This window comes from Perca fluviatilis, chromosome 16 (assembly GCF_010015445.1).
Source record: "Perca fluviatilis chromosome 16, GENO_Pfluv_1.0, whole genome shotgun sequence".
Lineage (NCBI taxonomy): Eukaryota > Metazoa > Chordata > Actinopteri > Perciformes > Percidae > Perca > Perca fluviatilis.
In genome coordinates this window covers 23,584,614-23,606,024 of record NC_053127.1, presented here as the reverse complement: position 1 = coordinate 23,606,024, position 21,411 = coordinate 23,584,614, and the positions used below count along the sequence as shown (strand labels likewise).

The 21,411-nt window shown below is 38.4% G+C and overlaps 2 protein-coding genes across 7 annotated transcripts; both read left to right on the top strand.

The window, feature by feature from the left end:
• Positions 1–2,132: 2,132 nt before the first annotated feature.
• On the top strand, positions 2,133–9,122 carry rnf167 (ring finger protein 167). 3 transcript variants are annotated; one of them, XM_039777874.1, is made up of 10 exons: positions 2,133–2,213; positions 4,178–4,298; positions 4,391–4,471; positions 4,565–4,702; positions 4,785–4,872; positions 4,959–5,049; positions 5,210–5,315; positions 5,752–5,845; positions 6,049–6,129; positions 6,429–9,122. In XM_039777874.1, the coding sequence occupies exons 2-10, from the start codon at positions 4,194–4,196 to the stop codon at positions 6,845–6,847; spliced, it is 1,203 nt and encodes a 400-aa protein (XP_039633808.1). In that variant the 5' UTR covers positions 2,133–2,213; positions 4,178–4,193; the 3' UTR covers positions 6,848–9,122. The 3 variants fall into 3 exon arrangements, with proteins under 3 accessions (XP_039633808.1, XP_039633807.1, XP_039633806.1); XM_039777873.1 differs by having other exon boundaries at positions 2,153–2,268; XM_039777872.1 differs by having other exon boundaries at positions 2,154–2,579.
• Positions 9,123–12,064: 2,942 nt separating this feature from the next.
• On the top strand, positions 12,065–21,236 carry srrt (serrate RNA effector molecule homolog (Arabidopsis)). 4 transcript variants are annotated; one of them, XM_039777061.1, is made up of 20 exons: positions 12,065–12,185; positions 13,010–13,128; positions 13,314–13,442; positions 13,525–13,671; positions 14,068–14,256; positions 15,864–16,033; positions 16,130–16,317; positions 16,395–16,505; positions 16,583–16,739; positions 17,588–17,739; positions 17,846–17,907; positions 18,070–18,148; positions 18,584–18,781; positions 18,881–19,051; positions 19,224–19,377; positions 19,656–19,849; positions 20,073–20,223; positions 20,581–20,673; positions 20,766–20,865; positions 20,998–21,236. In XM_039777061.1, exons 2-20 carry the CDS (start codon positions 13,010–13,012, stop codon positions 21,071–21,073), a joined length of 2,640 nt encoding a protein of 879 aa, XP_039632995.1. In that variant the 5' UTR covers positions 12,065–12,185; the 3' UTR covers positions 21,074–21,236. The 4 variants fall into 4 exon arrangements, with proteins under 4 accessions (XP_039632995.1, XP_039632994.1, XP_039632996.1 ...); XM_039777060.1 differs by having other exon boundaries at positions 20,073–20,229; XM_039777062.1 differs by having other exon boundaries at positions 20,073–20,229; positions 20,766–20,876.
• The last annotated feature ends 175 nt before the right edge of the window (positions 21,237–21,411 follow it).

The window sequence follows — 21,411 nt, the reverse complement described above, 5'->3', positions numbered from 1 at the left end:
ACAATGTTTCCCATCATTACAGTTGTGGAGAATGAGGCTGCATCATTCCCTTGGTCTTGTCCCAGTCTAAGTGGAGTGTGTAGAAAGGTTTGCCTCCCGACAGAACTGTTCTTTGGACCTCTGGGCTGCGGAAAAGGCTTCTTGTAAGTTTTCATGATCAGATGCAGTATGTGGATATTTTGTGTGTTTATCTGCTGACAAATTGTAATGAATTGTTTCTTGTTTATTCCCAGGTGCTGTGTGTCTCATTTTCTATGAGAGCTGTCATTGCAGTCGTAAAAATGTCATTTAGCCATGCTAAAACAAGAAGCATCACAGAAAGCACTGTTGTGAAGGACTATATTTGGCTTTTTACTCTAATGTAACACAGTGGACGTTGGAATGTTAAATCAACTGCTTGTATTTTTTTGTTGCTGATTTTAATGCAGCTGAAATGGCTGAGGTGAAGTAAAAAATGACATTAAACTTTCTTGCTTGCTTTGTATTTTTTACATGAAACGTTGGAATACTGGTCAGAATAATAGAAAACTAATGTGATTTACACACTAAACATGTTGTTGGGCAGAAATAATACCACTTGTATAGCAAATCTCATCTTTTCTCATCAGAGTTGCTCTAATTTAATAAGCGGCATGTTTTTATTGGAAGAAGAAGAATGCAGGGGCACTGCACTTTAGGATGTACAATGGACAATAAGTGGATAGCTAGAGTTGCATGCTTTAGTACACTACAATCCCTGATTTGCAAAAGGACCAGTGGTTGGTCCTTATAATTTCACCATCAGCTCATAATCTTACATTTTTAATCCAAAAATGAAACTCTTACATTGTTCTGATTTCAGTTGAGTTCACTCTGAATTTTACCTTAAAATCAATTATTCTCCATTGTACAAGCTGGAATTCAGAGTGAAAACAGTTTTACATCTTCGATTTTAAGAGTAATATATTAAAAAACAGAAAAATTATAAAGTGAAGAAAACTCATATGGATTTTGGTTAAGTCTACCCTAGAGCTCCATCATGCAGTATTGGCTCAAGGCAGAGTATACGTATAAAGACCATGTTTGTTATAAATGTTTAATATAAATAGCAATCAATGGTCAACATGGTTTTGAAGATCAAATTGACCACACTCTGGCATCCTGTATGTCATTAAGGTTTCCAACAAAAGGGGTGCTAGAATGAATAACTGTGGATGCCCATAGAGAATGCCCAGACTTGTGTGTGTGTGTGTGTGTTCTTGTTTAGCCATATTCGTGGGGTCCAAAAACCGGGAGTCCAGTATACTTGTGGGGTCCCGAGAGCTTTGTGGGGCCAAAATGCTGGACCCCACAAGTTTAAAGGGCTGTTTGAGGGTTAAGACTTGGTTTTAGAATTAGGGATAGAATAAGGTTATGTTAGGGTGAGGGTAAGGGTTAAGGTTAGGCATTTAGTTGTGATGGTTAAGGTTAAGGTAAGGGGCTAGGGAATGCATTATGTCAATGACGGGCCCCCACAAAGATAGTGAAACGCACTATGTGTATGTGTGTGTGTGTGTGTGTGTGTGTGTGTGTGTGTGTGTGTGTGTGTGTGTGTGTGTGTGTGTTTGAAACAACATTTAATTTCCCCGAGGGAGAAAATATCCTGAATTCTTGTTTTATACAGTCTATTATCACTCTTGATATAGTCTTCAGACCGACAACAGTTGAAACACTGTAGTACAGTGATTCTACCACTTGAGGTCAGTGTTGAGGAAGGTGTGGCCTGATGACTGAAGTTATTTGCTGCAGTTATTTATTATTCTGCCCTCTCTTATTTTCATAGGCCCTCACAGGATTTCTACCAGGGGCCCAATCTCTTAAAACTGACATGCCTGAGTAAAAGGTAATTCAGTCATGTGACCTGTGGATGCTGGCCTGAATGATTGGAATCTGCTCATTTGAATGTTTGTCTCTTTCTGCGTCTCGAAATACAGCCTGAAATCCTTAGCATGTGAAATGTCTTTTTCACGCGCATTTTCTGTTATCATTCTATATGAAATATCATAATAACATACTTTCTTTCATAGTTCCTTCAATCCTTTAATTTTGGGTCCACGCGTGTTTAGCTATTTTAGATTATCTGGTCGTCCTTGTGGCCGCTGGTGGCGCTGTGGGTCAGGATGCTGGTGAGTCAATCTATCAAACAACTTGAAGAAGAGCCAGGGAACAAGAAGCAATAACAAACAAAGCTAGCAGTAAGCTAACGTAACTTTGAGAAATCGAGCACACAGGCGAAGTGTCTCCTTCACGGTGGATAAACATATTATTGGTTTATATACTACTAACCGTGTATGATAGGATGTACATGGACTACAAAGAAGGCATATAGTAATCTGTCATGTAACGTTAACTGGTATCTAACATCTGCTAACATTAGCCAGACGTCCGCTAACAGTAATCCTTCCTGTCTTTTCCTTGTGGAATTATATGATTGTCGAGAAAGTAGCTAGACGTACAGAAAAACTAATTTAATCGTTTTTACACGACATGTGAGAAACCCAAGTGAGACGACTAGGTTTAGATTACATCCTTCACGGTGCCGATTTTAGCAGGATACTAAGGTACGTTATGTCACTAGCTAGCTAGCTAACTAAGTTACACATTACCCCGATGACTTTTGATATGTTGTATATTTGTTATTGTTATTTTGAAAGGAACATAGCTAAACAATACCGGAGTAACGTAAATGTAAATGACAGTCCAGCAATGCAGACTACTATAACGTAACTATTTAACGTTATAATCAATCGCCTGCCATGAGTACAGTTACGTTAGCTAAGTCAAGTTGTTTTTAAGAAGTTGATGAGGAACCATTAGCTAACGTTAGCTACATAACTAGCTAATGTTTCGTTTAGCGACAAAAGCAGCAGCAGATTTTTTCACCACTAACTTCCTGTAACGTTGGGCTGTTACGCCACAAAAGGTGTTACGTTGATTTAACATACGGACAGTATATTTCAGCGTGTTTTAGGTTAGTACACACAAGAGCCAGTACTTTGGGTTCATTGCTATCTAGTGCCATAAAGTAACCTACAAACAGAGTAGTACCCAGGACAAGTGGGCATGTCCATAATTGTTGTGCTAACATCTTGTCTACAAGCACATATCACCTGAGCATTGCACTTATTTTACCTGATCATAATGTTTGCTTCTTAAACCTGATTTTCTGTACACAAAATTAGATAGATGCATACGAAAACAGCATTGTTAACCAGATCTGAGGCTGAGAAGGTTTTTGCACTCTATACCCACATGAGGGCCAACACATGCAAATAGTGTGTTGATCAGGCTTTGCATTCAAATTCAAATTGTAAAATGTGAGACTGTCTGCCTGGTTCTGCTGATATCTCTTTAAATGGCAGTAGGGTATTGCTAAATTACTGAACTGAATTATAGTATTGATTTTAATTACTCCAATTATTTAGCCAGTTATTTTATTTTTATTTGTAAACAAAATAACCAACAGCGTTGCAGTGTCACTACAACAAACAATTCTGCCAAGAAAGAAATTTGAATTTAACAAAAAATACAGGAATTGAGAGACCAGATGGTTGGTTAAAGACTTCATTTTAAGAGTAAGCCATAAAATGTTAACACCAAGAAAAAGTAATTTATTAACTTTTTCACAAGATATCACAATCACTTAAGTGATATTTTAGACCAACTGCAGATAACTACATTAAAGGGATTGCTTTGATACAATTTCTAAGCCAACCTGCAATTAAATGTCAATACAATGCATTTTATGCATATGTCCTTTGTTTGTAAAACAACAAAAACAACCATAGCCTTGAGAGGACATTTTTAGTCTTACAAAGTAACAGAATCACAATCACTTTCAAAAGTATAATTTGGTTTAAGCTACATCCACACCACTACGTTGACGTTTATGTTTAAATTAAGTTTTAGGTTTGCTCTGCTACTCCATTACAATATAGTGCATGTTAATGCATGCTGATGAGCCAGTTTACAGTTCCTTGTTTGCATAAACATTTGCATATTTACAAAGTTTTACCACCTGAATTGACTATTTGCAATAGTATGTTAATGCCAAGCTGTAACCAAACTGCTAGATCAGCTCAAGCCTGAGACCTAAATAATTTCTTTCTGGTTGTGACTCTTGATTATGATGTGTTTTACTGTCATGTGTTTTTCACAGATTAGTGCAACCAAGGATGGCTCACCTTGGTGTGTGGTGTGTAGAAGCGCGATTGAGTATCCTTATAGTGGTTTTCTGCAGCGTACTGGTTCCCTCACCCACACATGCCTATATCTATGCTGTAAGTAATCTTTAGGCTTTAGCTATAAATATGATTCCTCAAATTCTCCTGGAGATTATGTCAGTTCTTTTATGTGTATGTTGTTTTTGCAGCATTATAGCAATATGACCTCCATGTTGTTTGAGGACCTGCCTGCCTTTTTTGGCTCCCCACTTCCTAAGGATGGACTAATGGTAAGAGCAGATTGTTGGAGAAAGGATGCATACAGCAAAATTAGAGGTTATAGTCCTTTTAAAATTATGTTTTTTTTTTTATTTGTGTGAAAGGGAATTTTGGTGGCGTCTCGTCCACTTAATGGCTGTACAGCAATAGACCCTCCCCCTCCATTGCCACTATCTTATGATGCCAACACCACCAGATTCATTGCTCTCATCAGACGCTATGAATGCAATTTTGATATAAAGGTTAGTAATGTTTTGAGTGACATTGAGTATGTTTAAGTGTCTGTGAGGCAAACTGGTTTAATGTGTGGAACTGTTTTTTTAGGTCTTGCATGCACAGCAGGCTGGATACAGTGCTGTAATCGTTCACAACATGTACTCAGACACGCTGCTCAATATGAACTACAGCAATGGTAATTCTCTTTTTATATTTCAAACTTTACACATTCACACCATCTTAATAAAATGGCTAAAATGTCAACCTTGTTTTTTTTCCCAGACACTATTGCAGAGGAAATTGAGATCCCCTCTGTATTCACCAGCTACTATGCCTCCCAAATTCTCAGGAATTACATAATTCCAGAACAAGGGTAAGTAAAAGCGCTTTCAGAAATAAATTCATGAAATCATTTTTCAAACTAAATATAATCTAGACCAAACCGAACCTTAACAGTCAGAATAAGATGTGTACAGACCAATACATACTGACCTTTTCAGCGCTAGTGCTTATGATAATGTTGATATCTGCAGGGCCTATGTGATCCTCAAGCCGGAGTTTGCTTTTCCACTCTCATACTACCTTATTCCATTCACTGGAGTAGTTGGCATGATCATTCTTGTGATGTGTGTCGTCTTGGTAAGTATGCATATGATTTGATGCCTCCCTGGGTGTTGTGTTATTATGTTTTGCATTCTAATAATATACCTTTTTGGATGGAAATAATTGTGGTGCAGTAATTACCATACAATGTGTTTGTTTTGTCGTCCTGGTTCCAAAGATTATTATTATTATTATTATTATTATTATTATTATTATTATTATAAGCAAGCCTAGCAGAGGCAAGGCTTGAATATACTGCTTTTACAGCAAAGCTTGAGCTAGCTAACTATCCTCTTTTAGATGATATATTTATTCAGTAGACACATCTGAAAACCTATTTTCCAAATCATTTTTTCTTACTTACTATGAGCGGTGGGGTCCTACATGAACACAATAAACAAACTAATCAACATAAAATATGTTGAGGGTAATTCTCATGCCATCAGCAACATTGTCTTTTTGTATTGTTTAGATTATACGATGTGTACAGTACAGAAAAAGGCTGAGGAAAAATCGTTTGTCCAAGGAACAGCTGAAGCGGATTCCAACCCACAAGTTCAGGAAAGGTAACACTTTTGCACTGTTACTGTAGTATGTTGTTTTTAAGAATATTCAGAACTAATTGCAATGATCACATTTTCCTTGCATGGGAATTTGAAGTCTGTAAAATGTATTTTATTATCTGTGGAGCTTTTTATTTATAGACCAGGTTCTTAAGATTAAATGTTACTAAGAATTGAAATTACTTAACTTTTCTCCTCTGTTTTAGGGGACGACTATGATGTGTGTGCAATCTGTCTGGATGATTATGAAGAAGGTGACAAGCTGCGAGTATTACCTTGTTCACATGGTAAATATTTGATGTTACTCTGAAATGTGTGTTACAGTGCAAAATACCTCTACTGATTCTACCACTCTTGCAGCAACAAGCTTTTGTACTATTTGAACACAAAGTACATGAATGTACCCTTTCTTGCAAGTTAATATTTGTACCCCTACTTAGTGCATCTTTAAAAGCACAATATTGTACTCCAAGTGATCAAAAATGTTCATAAAGCAACATTATCCCTTTTCCTCCAAACTTGAAATTGCCCATTCCTCCTGCACCGAAGTCCTTGTTGCTAACTGCTAACTCTTTCTGCTTGTCAGCCTACCACTGCAAGTGTGTGGACCCGTGGCTCACACAGACCAAGAAGACCTGTCCTGTGTGCAAACAGCGCGTCACTCGCAACAACCCAGAGCACTCAGAGTCCGAGTCTGAGGAGGAAACTGGAGGACGTCGGGGGGGAGAAGGAACGGGAGGCGAAGCAGACTCGGAGCGCACTCCTCTGCTCCGACCGTCCAACCCGGGGTCCCCCTCAGGGAGCCCAGGGGCCTATTCAGCCACCACCACTACTGCCCAGTGCCTCGCCTCCCCTCCACACTGCGACTCACCCATCCTGGCTTATGAAGGCTACCACTCCCCCACAGACGACACAGACTCAGACAGTGATGACGCAGGAGAGGACAGGCACAACACTGATGACGACCTGGCTCAGCTCATTGGTAGGGATGTAGTGGAGATCTGATGCCTGGAATATAGCTGCAACAAGATTACTTAGTTTGACCTAAAAAGGGTCTTTGTGTCATCAGGCGTGCTATCACACTGTACTTTAAAATAGTTTGCAGATTTGTGGTAAGTAACACATTTATTATGACAGAATGTTTTACCCAGTAGCCAGAGGAGGTCTATTTGTTAGTGTCAAAGCACATGCAGCACATGTATTGAAGAGTTGTACCAAAATCCAGCATTGAGGATCCACCCACCAATATACACATATTCCCTCCAGTATTCCTAAATGTGTCTGTAAACCTCCTGTTTTAATGCATGTTTTAATTCATAACTTGAACACGCCACGCGACCTAATCACTAGTGCTGCACAAAAAGAATGGGCCTCATAAATCTAATGTGCTGTATAAATAAGCGTGTAAAGCCTGTGTTGCTAAACAAATTCTGTGTTCACACTAAAGTGGATCTTCTAGATTCAAGATTCAAAATCCTTTATTATTCCCACAATGGGGAAAGTAAGGTAGGTGCAGTATGAAGACTCTCTGTTGTCTTAATCATAATTACTTTATATCTGACAACCCTTTTTACCAGCTTGTTCTTAACAAGGATGTGCAAGTGGAGGGGAAATGTTTTATCTTTTAATCCATTTAGGTCTCTTTTAGCATTTTTTTTCAAGCTCTCTGAAATGTCAGATTTTCTCAAATTCTACAGTAAATTACGCCATAGTAGAATTTTGCAATTATGTTATACATTTCTGCTGCTTTTACATTGTTATTGATAATACTGTGTGGTCAGTTTAAGGAAAATATCTTTAGCTTTATCCAGTTTGTCAAGTTGAACAAACTCAGGTTTTTAGCAACAAGTTAAAGGTCAGTCGATATTGTAAATTAATACCATAGTGACAATTAACGGGGTTTGGTCTTATATATTGTTTTACCTTTTTTGAATCAGTAAAATATAGATTCATGAATATTAATGGATGTTTTCCATTTTTTTTATATATATACAACAGAATGATAACATGTTGAATCGTGGGACCCTCAAGGTGTTTTTTGGAAAAAAGAGCATTGCCTTACATTGGCCTTGATGCACATGTGTATGTTAAATGTTTGGAAATTGAAGGGACAGAATTCACACTCCTTTGTTTTCCTCTTGTCTAGCCAGTATTTAAAACTACTGGTTAGAGAGCTTAGATCTTGTCCCTGTGTTGTCTGTAAATGTTCTCCACATATGTTTTTATGGTGACGAACAAAAAAAAAAAACCGGCCTCTGTTTCCACGTTTGTACTGCTAGTAATGATATAAATAGACAGCTTAGACATGCTTGATTTGCACCTGAAAGTTTGACAAGCTCAGCGGCTGTCAAATTAGATTTGGTTTCTCTATTTAATAAAACGACCTAGGTGGGGTCCACGCTGTTAAATTACATAAAGAGCAGTACAAATAGAAACCTTAAAAAGTTGTTTCAGCCAACCTGTTTCACTGCTCCAAATAAATGCACAGCGTTTACCTTGATCTCATATTGTAAATTCACAACTGGAATTTTTTTAAGAAATGTGTAATAATAACCTTACAGGGTGTGGACATTTTTTAACACTGTACAAATTTATCCACACTCCCTTTTTGCGTAGATGGGATTGTGAGCAGTGTTTCCTGTGTATTCATTTTCTATTGCTGCACTAAAGTCAGAGAAAATCTGAAATCAGAATGATCATTTAGGGCTCCAGATGTATTGAGGATTCTTTTATCAATTAAAAGAACATGTCCTACTGTATACCCTCAACTTGATATATACCACGAATCAGATAGGGGACCCACAACTGCATATAACAGAGCAAACACTGCACAGTCTGTGTCTAAGGGATTTTCAATAAGTTGCATTTAGTGTGAAAGAGAGGAATCAGTAGGACTTTGAAATCCTAACATTCCATCTTTATATTCTACTGATGATTAATTAAAAGACTCAACACTATCAACGTTTGATTGGGACAATAGTCAATAGACAATAGTCTGTATTGTAAAATGTTTTTCTTTTTGCTGTATGCTTCATATGACTTTGTACTTTTGTTTTGCTCTACGTGTCCCTGAGACTGTTAACTGAAACAAATGAAAAAAACATAATCCCCAATTTTTTTTTATTATTCTTCGTTTAGAATGTGCCTAGTTTACACACTTAAATAATAAATGTACAGTGTCAATTATGATTTGTGTGTATCAAGCAGGTTTGAAACACATTCTGTGGAAAGCTGCATTTAATGTGTGATTTGTGGAAGATTAAATGATATTGAAACGGGACTGTGGTGCCACGATTGTGTTGAAAAGAGAAAAGAAAGAGAAAGTACCCCTTTCCATACAATAATGGCCTATTGGCATACATGATCGTGGGCAAATTGTTACCAAATGGGTATGCTATTACCACAACTTTTTTTTTTAATATATTTATAAATATCTTAGCTGAAATCAATATAATGGAATTATAATACATAATGTTATGGTTACAGAAGGAAATACTCTCCATTAAAAAGAATAAAGACTTGTGTTTTTAGATGTAGTGTCAATATCATCTTCACCTACTGCCCCCAGTGTGCTGAGCCATAAGCAGGTGGTTTCATTAAGAATAATGAAAGGACTAATCTTTTGTAAAAGCATGGCCCACCTAAGAAAATGTTTTTGTAATTAATTTCAGGCCTTTAATCCTATTGGCATGTAACTAATTAGCCTAGAGCGTGGACACCCTGCTGAATTTAGAGTTGTTAGGTTCTTTTACTTTGATCATTAAAACACTATAGCACAATGATAGCACTGTGTACATATAAGCATACTGTGTCTCCCTGCTGCTCCTTCCCTCCTGCTCTATGTTCAGTTTGTATTATCTAGAATAAAGTTTATACAGTTATCCCTTTTCCTATGATCTTCAATATGTTTTGGGTTATTTTAAATTAACGGAATAATACCATTGGTCGTAAGTCATTGCTACCAAATACTTTGGGTTAATCAAAAACATTTAAATGGAATTGGTACAATGGCAATGAGTTTTCTGTTTAAAGTCAGAATGTTTTACATCAATGGAGAAAAAGAGCTTATATATCATAAATACTTTTCAGATCTGTTAGCTGACATGGCCTATAAGGAGTTGACTGCCTTTGGGTGTAATGGTGATTCATTAAGACTTCCTACAGCTGATGAATTCAGTCCTTTCAATCCCTCCTAACAAACTCCAAGTCTTTTACCATTTCATGTGCCTTTAATCACGTCACCTGCTGCTCTGAAGAAAAGACAATTCATGTATGAGCTGAATAAATCCTCAGATAGCTACATTAGGTTAGCCATTGGCTGGATTTCGGCATGTGTGGGACTATATAGGCTAGTGTGTTCTATGCAAGCTGAGAAATTAATATAGTGGCACAAGGCATATGGACATGGATTGTAATAGATGGGACATGACAGCACATAAATTAATTCCTAAATCAAAAGAACCTGTGCAGAGTTCATCTTCATACTAATCCTAAAGTTTGCTTTGGGTGTGCTGTGTTTTAAAGCTTTAGATATACTTGAATTTTCTCTGGGTTCTGACAAATGCAGTTGTAAGAAAAGATGCCTGGATCACCACCATCTGTGCTGAGATTATCTTTCTGGCTATTCTTGACTGTATCTTCATTCGGGCTGCTGGATTCCAGAGTAGCTCCTCAAAACCACGATGAGGTACGGTACACATTTATAGATTTTCTTATTAGTTTGAATTTGCCACCTGCCTTTTATCACTGAAGATTCAATCACATTCATTTATTAAATGTACCATAACAATTGGCATTATATTTTGACATGTATTTTTCTTGTTCGTCAAAAGGTTTTCGACATACATTTTAAATATAATCAAAATGTTCAAAAATGGTTTGGCTTTTTAATGTCAAATGACACCAAAGCACTTTCTCCACAATATTAATACCCAGTTTAAATTGTCAAGTATTACCCTTTGTTATTCCTAAAATGTACCATAATAATTTTGTGCAAAGAAAAGGAAGGAAATAATAATAGTTTACATGTTCATAGGGTTTTTTGGACAGTTACCAGTCGCATCTTTTCTCCAGTCCTTTGGGAGCCAATGGTGGACCTGGAGAAGACTTTCCATTTGGATCCAGGGATGGCCATATCTTTCCTCAACAAGTGGAATCTGCATTTATCATTGAGAATGAAGAACAGACTACTCAAGTATGGCCACAAGTAATCCTGGATTATATGAGGCACCAGTTAAGGTTTAGAGGAAGGACAAAGAAAAGCACAAAAAAAGGATGTACTACTTAGCAGTTTATTGAAAAGTGAAAGTAAAATAAATTGTTGAATCTATTAAAATATTGTTTGAATACCAAACCCTTTCTCTACAACTTTTTCTTTGACATTTGTTCCACATACCATCATCTGTTGTGAACAGGTAATTTGGAAGATATGAATGCCCACATTTAAAACAAGGTGTTCAAAATGACTTAAAATAAAATGATTCCAATATAAGTGCTGGGGCAAAAGGCTTCAACAGTCTGAGTTAGAAACATGAAGTGGTTATCTTCTAAAATTACAGTCTTTTGAGTACAAAATTCTCTTTCTGTTACTATCCCTCCAATGCAGCTCAGCAAAGACACATTGTCTGGGGTAATACAAAGAGGGATTTTCATACTAAAAAAAAACTCTGGAAAATACCTACTTGATTTGACTAACTCTGACTGCTGAAGCCTAATTTTATGTTTAGATAAACTTAAGAATGCAAGAGGAATGATTACAGCAACCAATAATAACACATTCAATAAATATACATAGGGGCATGTGATAATTGTGATAATTGTAAATAAATATAAAGCTATACTTTAACCTTATGGAAAAGCATTGATGGAAATGCTCAAATTGAAAAATCCTCTTTCAATATCTCATTCTGTCTGGTTATCCTAGTGAAACAATAATGCATTATTATGACCATTTATTAACTAGTTTTTCTTTCTTTCATGGTTGCTGCAAGTTAGATGTATTAATTATGCTGCAGGATCTTTGTCTGAAATTAGTTTTTAATATAAAATTAAAATTATTGGCTGTTACATAATAATACATTATTTGTAGCTATTGTAGCATCTTAAGCCCCAATGACATCAGTGAGTCAGATATTATGATACTTGCAGACAGTTTTTAATGAAATAATGATACTATATAATACAAAATAATACAATTCTGATCCGCACTTCATACCAGTTGGTGGCGGTAATGCGTCACTTCGTTGTTTGTCTACCGCCGCAAAAACATCAAGAAGAAGACAAGGAGTGGATGTGTTGAACGAGAGGAGGAACACGAACATCATCCAAGCAAACACTTACTAAGGTATCAATGTGCTACTTTATATTATATCGTATAATTTGTGGTAAAACTAGCAAGAGAGCGACCGTTCTCTGATTTAGAAAAGAAATACACGAATGGAATCGAGAGTAAATTATTAGCTAACGTTGTCTAGCTAGCTAGCTAACCTAACGTAGCCTATTAACGTTAGCTAACCCACACTACAATAACTTCCCCCTTTGTTTCGACTTGAGAAGCCACGTCTTTATCCCCACATTTGTTAGTTTTGTTTTTTTAAATCTCAAATTCTTTGATAATTTGTATATCCAAATTCTACGCTATCGTAACAAAGCCCTAACGTTAACGTTAAATCTAGCTACTCTAGCCATCTCTCTGGCAGGCCATCTCAGTATCCTTAAGTCCTATGACGTTAATAGAATATCATTTTAACCATTTACTTCAGCTAGCTTTGTCTTTACAATAGTCGGCTAACGGAAGCATATGGATTAGCCGTGCGCTACCCTTGGCACAACTACTAACGTTACCGTTATCTCCCCGCTGTATGTAGGCGGTTAAAGTTAACGTGTTAACAAGTTGCCCAAATTAACATCAATGCTGTCAACACCTCCTGGACCGTACTTTCGTTCTAAACAATAATAATAAACACTGATCCTTTTTTTTTTTTTTTTACAGTCTATGGTTGTCACTCAAATATAATTCTAAATCAACCACTAAAATCTTAACGATGGCCACTTTAACGTTAGCTTTTGTTCAGCGACTAAACTCACAGGTAAATTATAATCCTACCATACCAAATTGTGACTTAAACGAGCTCCCCTTCCCCCCTCTCTCTCTCTCTCTTCATGGAGATGGGAGACAGTGATGATGAGTATGATCGCAGGAGAAGGGACAAATTCAGACGGGAGAGAAGTGACTATGACCGTTCAAGAGAGAGAGAAGACAGACGCAGAGATGACTGGAACGACAGGTAAGAAAGATGTGGGAAAGCTCTTTCAGGCTCAAACATGATTCAGTTAAAGCCCATGCAGACACCTCATCAATAACAAAATGCATCTAAATGGTGGTTTTCTGGTGTTCTCACACTGAGTGTAAATATGTTTGGAGATTTGTTTAATTTTGAATGTTTACTGTTTCCTGAAATCAATTTTCCAGAGAGTGGGATAGGGGAAGGGAACGACGTAATCGCGGAGAGTACCGGGATTATGACAGAGGCCGTAGGGAGAGATTCACCCCGCCCAGACACGACATGAGTCCCCAGCAGAAACGCATGAGAAGAGACTGGTGAGATCAGCTGCAACACAAATCCACAATCTTTGCAACTGGTATTTGCTGTTACTTATGTTCTTTTGTCTGTCTCTGGCAGGGATGACCACGGTGGAGATCCTTATCGTGGGGGGTATGACTTAGGTTATGGTGGTGGAGGAGGGCCCAGCTATGGCCCACCACAGCATTGGGGCCATCCTGACTTGCACCTCATGCAGCCTCATCATGGCATCCCCATTCAGGCGAGGTGAGAAATGGAATCATTGTTGAGTGAGCCTGAGTTTTAAAGTTAAATCTTGTTTTACACATCTTTAAGGATTTAATATTACGTTTCTTATAATTCCTGAACATTTTAGATATGTCTGTTCCTGAATGTTAATGTAAACGGCCTGAAGAAAACTTGTTCTTTAATCTTTTTCACCTCAAAGTATGTAGAAAAAATAGCTGCATGCAAAAATATGTTCTGTACAGAAGTTAAAATGAAAAACAAAGAAAAAAAAGAAAGGAGAGAGAACATGCATGCAGCACAATCACAGTATGTGTTTTGTTCTCTTATCACACAACTAATTCATAGAATATAATAAGCTACTAAAGAATTGCTGGCCCGTCCAAAACTCCATCCAACTTGTTTCTCTTCCATTAGGCTTGGTAACATCCATGACATGGATTTGGGTCCACCCCCTCCCATAATGAAGAGCTTTAAGGAGTTCCTGCTGTCCTTGGATGATTCTGTGGATGAAACTGAGGCAGTCAAACGCTACAATGAGTACAAGATTGACTTCCGCAGGCAGCAGATGCAGGACTTCTTTTTGGCTCATAAAGATGAAGAGTGGTAAGTCAGTTGCTTTTACTAATAATGAATATTAGGTTTTAATGTAGTTACACAATTGCCATTCTTTTCATTGAACTATACTATATAGTAATTTAATCTGATTGTCATTCCCAAAGTTTTACAGTTCTTATCCTTTTGTCTTTTATTTCATTATTATTTACGATATATATATATATATATATATATATATATATATATATATATATATATATATATATATATATATATATATATGGGTGTGTCATGGGAAATTAAGTTAGTCATATTTATTTGATGGCTGATAAGTCAAGTATTTGCTGTAACAACCATAACAAGAGAATATTATACCTCAACTTAGGCCTTTTTGACATGTTCCACCCATGTAATAGGACCAGGCTCACACTAGTTTATTACTAATGACTTTTGTCACACTTGTAGTTTAAAAAGAAGAAAATCAACCCAAATGCAACCTTAGTGCACATATGATTGTTTTGTTTGATTGTAAATGTGTTGTAAGAGTTTGGACACAGGTTTCCATAGGTGTTGATAAAACGTATGTCTGAAATAAAGTCATTAATAACGTATACTGTATTAATACGTATACTACGTATAGTGTAACAGCCCTGCCTTCTTCACTTGTCTCTAAAAACTCTCTTCACAATCACATAACTGAAGCATTATTTGTTCAGTTATATGTAGCTATGATCAAAAGTTAATCCTCATTGTTTGGGTTGATTTTCTTTTTCTTATTTAGCGTTTTAACCTTTCAAGTATTTACAGTTGTATAATGCCTGTTAATGCTTATTACACTTATTTCACAGGTGTCATGCAAACTTTTTCTGTTTTGCCATAACCCATTTTTCTTCCCTTCCTACTACTACGTTGACGACGTTTTTTTGAAGATGAGAAAAAGTGGAACTTATCAGCAAGAATCGCTCTTAGACAGCAAGGGCATGCACTGCGCACAATGCAGTTGCTCTTAGACACACAGTACCAGGGATTTTAGATAGACAGTCAAGTGGTCGCGCATAGAGAATTTTTTTTCTTTTATGCTTTTTCTACGCTACTTTCTTTTTATATTCGGATCAAATCGAATCCCAAAACCGAATTTGTGTGTAAACAGACACACCATTGGGGTGAAGTGGAGCGCACTTTCACAGAAGAGATCCCCTCTCTGTATATATTTGTTAATAAACTGGCAGAACAAAAGGTAACTGTAGTCCACTCAATGTTCAACATTTGTAATTCTGAATGTAAATGCTTCATTTCATAATCTCTCTGTTTTTTCCTTAATTATTGGTGAGTTAATCTCAACTTTCAAATAATGTGCAATAATTTGCTTTAATAATAACAAATAATAATCAACATGCATACACTGAATGCCCAACATAAGGACTAGGCTATACAAAATACCAAAATCACAATATTAGTTATGATAGTCTGTATAGATACTTGAATTCCCAACAAATAACCATCTGGATTTAAAATAAAAAAAAGATCATATTTCTTGAAAAGATGTAACACCCCACAGTTGCAATATAGATATATAATATGCATTTGTTCTATAACTTTTACATCCCGTTCATCCCAACCCCCCGTCATTCCCTCCCAACCACGACTCTGGACAGGTTCAGGTCCAAGTATCACCCAGATGAAGCCAGCCGACTTAAGGCAGAGGCCCAGAGTTCCCTGCACAACCGACTGAATGTCTTCATGTTCCTGATGGAGAACAGCTGGTTTGATAATGTCTCCCTGGACATCGAACACACCCCAGCCATCATCAAGGTTCTGGATGCAGGTGAGACAATAATTAATGAATAGTACCTAAAAGAAAAGCCACCGTCATCAGTTGAAGCCTGAATCATATACGCATTACGCTCTCGCTTGTCTTCAGCTGTGATAAAGATGGAAGGAGGGACTGATCATGACCTTCGCATCTTGGACCTGTCATCTGAAGAGGAGGAAGAAAGGGAGAAGTTGGCATCTGTTTCAGGGGGCACCGAACCTCCCAAGAGGGAAGACCTTAAAACCTTGGACGGTGACTGCAAACCTTCAGTAGAGAAAGACGACAAAAATGAGAAGGTATGTTTTTCTATCAGCCTTTGCCAGGCAGTACAGATTTGACGGTGCTGTGTTGATGACAATAAACTGTGCCACAGGAGGAGAGCGACTCTGCCGGCACAGAAAGGGCTGCTGCAACAGAAGGGCAGGATGTGAAAGAGGAGTCAGAGAAAGAAGCTGTCATAGAAGAAATGCCTGAACCCAAGAAAGTAAGTGTTGCTTCCATTATTTATTTGCTAACGAGACAGAAATGAACCAACTAACTGTTCTCATTTTCATTTATCAGCCGAGAAGAAAGAGGAAGCGCAGCGGAGACAGCGACGATGAAGCCAGTGCCTCAGAGAGTGACTCTGACTCGGATTCAGACTCAAATTCCAACTGCTCTGATAAACCTGTGAAGAAGGAAGAGGAGGAAGACAAGGAAGAGGAAGAGGAGGGTGAAGGTGAGGAGTCAAATTCATGTAGTCTGATTTGTATCTTCAGGTAGACTATACACTGTCTATGTTCCCAGTAGGGTTGGGTACCGAAACTCGGTGCCAATAGGGAACCGGTGCCGACGTAAACGGTAGTAACGAGACCGAATAAGAACGAAAGTTTCGGTGCCTCATTTCGGTGCTTGACTTTACACTACACCTGACAGCATGTAACGTTAGCCTACCTTTAGCTAGCAGCTGGATTAAACACCGGTAAAATGCTGACAGCTAATGTTAAACAGTGTAAAGTGTGACTGTATTTCACTGTGGAGGACTTCAACAGCGGGATGTAACAGTCTGCTCTGCAGCGCAGCAGCAGCTGCCGTTGTCGCAATTCATAGATATACAGTATGTTTATATGGTCGGAATTAAACAACACAGACGGTGCTTTCACTTGCAGCTGCCGTTGTCGGAATTAAACAACACAGACGGTGCGTTCACTTAAAACAGGTTGCCTCGTGGTGCATTCACAGTAATTGTAAAATACCCTTTTCCCATCTGGGGTTCAACAGCAATTTACTGGTGAAATAAGTTATTGTTATTGTTATAGTTATTACATTATTATTAAATCTTTAATTTTGACCATGGCCTTAGCAATAAACAAGTCACTGACTGTTGTTTACTACCCTTCTTTTTTTTCTTCTTCTTTTTTTTTTAACTTTATTGAAAAGTACCGGTTCAGGCACCGGCACCGTTTTAAAAGTATCGATTTAGCACCGGAATCGAAAAAAAAAAAAAATTATGCACAACCCTAGTTCCCAGTATTTGTAACTCACATTTTTCCCCACCAATTTGCTCTCTCCCATCTAATGATGAAGAAGAGAAACCAAAGGAGACTGCTGAAGAGGACAACCACAAAGAAGAAAAGAAACCCAAAGATGACTCTCCCAGACCACGGCCTCTCCACAGAACTTGCTCTTTGTTCATGAGAAGCATCGCTCCCACCATTTCCAAGGCTGAGATTATTGCTGTGAGTTGAACACAGGTGGCATTGTTAATGGCCCAGGAGATGTAAAATCACTGATTAATTAGTATCTTAAAAAAAAAACTTAACCTTTTATGTTTTTCTCTCTCAGCTTTGCCGGCGATACCCTGGCTTTCTACGTGTTTGCTTGTCTGACCCTCATCCAGAGCGCAGGTTGTTTAAAAATTCATAATAATAATAATAATAATAACAACAATAATAATTTCTTACTCTGGAAATGATGTTTGTTGGATTCATTTAGCCACACATTGTGTGAAGCCAGAGACTACACACACGACTGCACAACAATGGTTAATTAACCCTGTGCTGTTGCAGGTTTTTCAGGCGTTGCTGGGTAACGTTTGACCGTAGCGTCAACATCAAAGAGGTTTGCTGGAACCTTCAGAATATTCGAGTAAGTGTGCCAGTCTCAGCTATTGACACTACTGTTTTCAAGTGATTGTAATATGCAGCACAGTATGCGCTGCAGAGATTTCCAAAGAGCTACAAAAGTGTTTTGTGTCAAATAACTTGCGGTAGGTCATGTGTTATTATTTCTGTGTTGAGTTGTTAGATCTTGGGTTGTGGACATGTGTAAAACAAAATGCGTTGCTGGCGTCAGACTTTCTGTTCTTATTTATAATGCATGCCTTTTACTAATGTTGACTGCATTCTGGTTTTCCCTCATTTCATATTACGATCATTTAACCATATTTGTCAGCGACTCAGAGCTGCAGTCATAGCGGTTGTATTAAAAAAAACAGTTAAGGGAGCCTTGTATAGTCTTTTGCGCCTGTTTTTATTACTTGTGTAATCTCCTAAATAGCAGTTACTCTCTTACCTTTCACAGCTGCGAGACTGTGAACTGGCACCAGGCGTGAACCGGGACCTGGCCCGGAGGGTGCGTAATGTTAATGGCCTCACTCAGCACAAGCAGGTGCTCCGCAACGACATCAAGCTGGCTGCCAAGCTCATTCATGCCTTGGACGAGAAAGGAGACCTGTGGAGCATCAAGTCCCAGGAAGAGAGGCACAGAGAGAGCACAGAGGTACAGCGCTTATCATCAATTACAATTCAAACGGATTGTTCTCAAATGATCTTGCTGTAACTGAATTATTCATTCATGCGTGGTTTGTGATTTCAAAAGTTGCCAGCTCAGAACCCCATCTTGAAGAACATCACAGATTATCTGATAGAGGAGGTGAGTGCTGAGGAGGAGGAGCTCCTGGGCTCCGGGAGTGGGATGGATTCAGAGGAGAGCGCCAAGGAGGGAAACCCTGCGGAGACGACTGTGGAGAGGGATGACAAACTAGCCAAGGTTTGACTCTCGCAGTTATAAGTACATTTGAGAAAGCAGATCAATTTTGTTACTTGTGTCCTTGATGTACTATGTCAGTCATTCAGCTGGCTGGCTAAAACTGGCTTATGTAGTGAATAAAATCTTTACGCTCCGTCTTCGTAACGTTTCTCCACCGTCTACGTCGTTGCAGGTTTTGGATCGTCTGGTCTTGTATCTGCGTATTGTGCATTCAATTGACTACTACAACACTTGTGAATACCCCAGTGAGGATGAAATGCCCAATCGCTGTGGCATGATCCATGTACGTGGACCCATCCCTCCTAACCGCATCACACATGGTGAAGGTCAGTGTTTCCCTTGTTTGTGTTATTTAACGTGGATTACTGGAGGGAAACTAGATATTATTTGCAGACGTGTGTTCCTGTTGAGCTTTCTGTGCTGGAGTTGAAATGCAACTTTGCTAGTTAAACAAGCTGTGAGTTTTCGATCACACTTCTTTCCACACAGGCTCTTAAATTTTGCCACAGTTTCTTAACGACCTAAACATCATATACGTTTGTAATGTATGCTACACTTTACAATGCAACTTATAATTTCTGAATGTACATTTCTTTTGCTACAGTGCAACAATGGCAGAAGATGATGGAGGAGAAGCTGAGTCCTCTGTTTAGTTTAAAAGAAATCCTTTCTGAGGATGAGGCAGGGAAGATGGGCCGCAAGGATCCTGTGGAGGAGGTGGAGAAGTTTGTGAACGCCAACACTCAAGAGCTGGGGAAGGACAAATGGCTTTGCCCACTAAGTGGCAAGAAATTCAAGGTGAGTGCTTGTAAAACAGCATTCAGGACAGCACGACACGTTGAGGTGTTGTGATCTGATTGAGTAAATCTCTTCACCGGTTTGACATGTTTTGATGATTTCCTTCTTATGCTAGAAAACTATAAGAAGACACGTACATTACCTGTCTTACTGCTGTCATCTGATTTGCTGCTTCATTCTTAATGTGATGCAAAGACCTTTTGCTTTTTAAATTAATTTCAAGGGCCCAGAGTTTGTACGTAAGCACATCCTGAACAAACATGGGGACAAAATTGAAGAGGTGAAAAAGGAAGTGGTCTTCTTTAACAATTTCCTGATGGATGCCAAGAGACCGTCGCTGCCAGAGATGAAACTTCCTCCTCTTCCCGGCCCAGGTGAAGGTTGACACAATATTTCTTAACTCAGATACTCATGACAAAGTGTTTTAGTTCATTAACGAAGACTGATTTAACGAATGAATCTGCTTACTGGAGGTGCACCAGGGCTTAAAGAGTGGAATCCTATTTGTTCACAACTATATAAACTCTATATAAACTTTTTTTTGGTGCATTTCTGCCTTTAATGGATATGCTAGATATAAAAGGGGAGAGAGAGGGAAGACATGTAGGAAATTGTCACAGGTCGGACTCAAACCCTGGACATTCTGCGTCGAGGAATAAACCTCTATATATGTGCGCCTGCTCTACCAACTGAGCTAACCTGGCCACTCTCTGGTTGGTTTTGTCCTACAGGTTTGCTTTCTCCCAGCATGCCATTTCCTCCTCAAGGTCCTCAAGGTCCAATGGGCTTTGGACAGCCTCGTCCACCACTGATGGGCTATGGTGGTACGTTATGACTACTTTTTTATTATAGTGGAAATGTGTTTTGTCTATCAAACCACTACTTTTAAGTTAATTATGAGTCCTGTTTTTAACAGGTGGACCTCCTTACCCCCCCAACCAATATGGAGGAGGAAGAGGCAACTATGACAACTTCCGCGGACAAGGTGGCTACCTGGGGAAGCCACGCAACCTCAGGTGAGACCACTGTACGTGTGATCTTTACTTTATAGCCATCTCCATTTTCCGCTATTGGAGAGTTGTGAACCTCTTTTTTTTATGATTATTTCTTTTCTTCTTCCTGTGTCTGTTTTTCTCCTTGCCCCTTAGAATGTCACGCGGTGATCCACGCAACATCGTTGAATATCGTGACCTGGATGCACCCGATGATATGGACTTCTTTTAGAAGGTTTGCTTGGTCCTTCGAGTCTTCACTCTTTGCCAGTGTTACGCACTTGTTGCGTTTTTTGTAGTAATTTGATTCTTCTAAATATTTCATTTTGTAATTGTGCAACAAGGACAAACTTCTGCTGTAAACTGGTTCCTCAATAAAGTTGTGACAAACTGCATTAATATGTATTTATCAAATAAAATCAAATTGTGTGTTACTGGAAGCAGATCAGAGCAACCAACTACATGGGCATTGAAGAACTTGGGTTTAAAGGAACATGCCGACTTATTGGGACTTTAGCCTATTCACTGTAATCCCCAGAGTTAGACAAGTCCATACATACCCTTCTCATC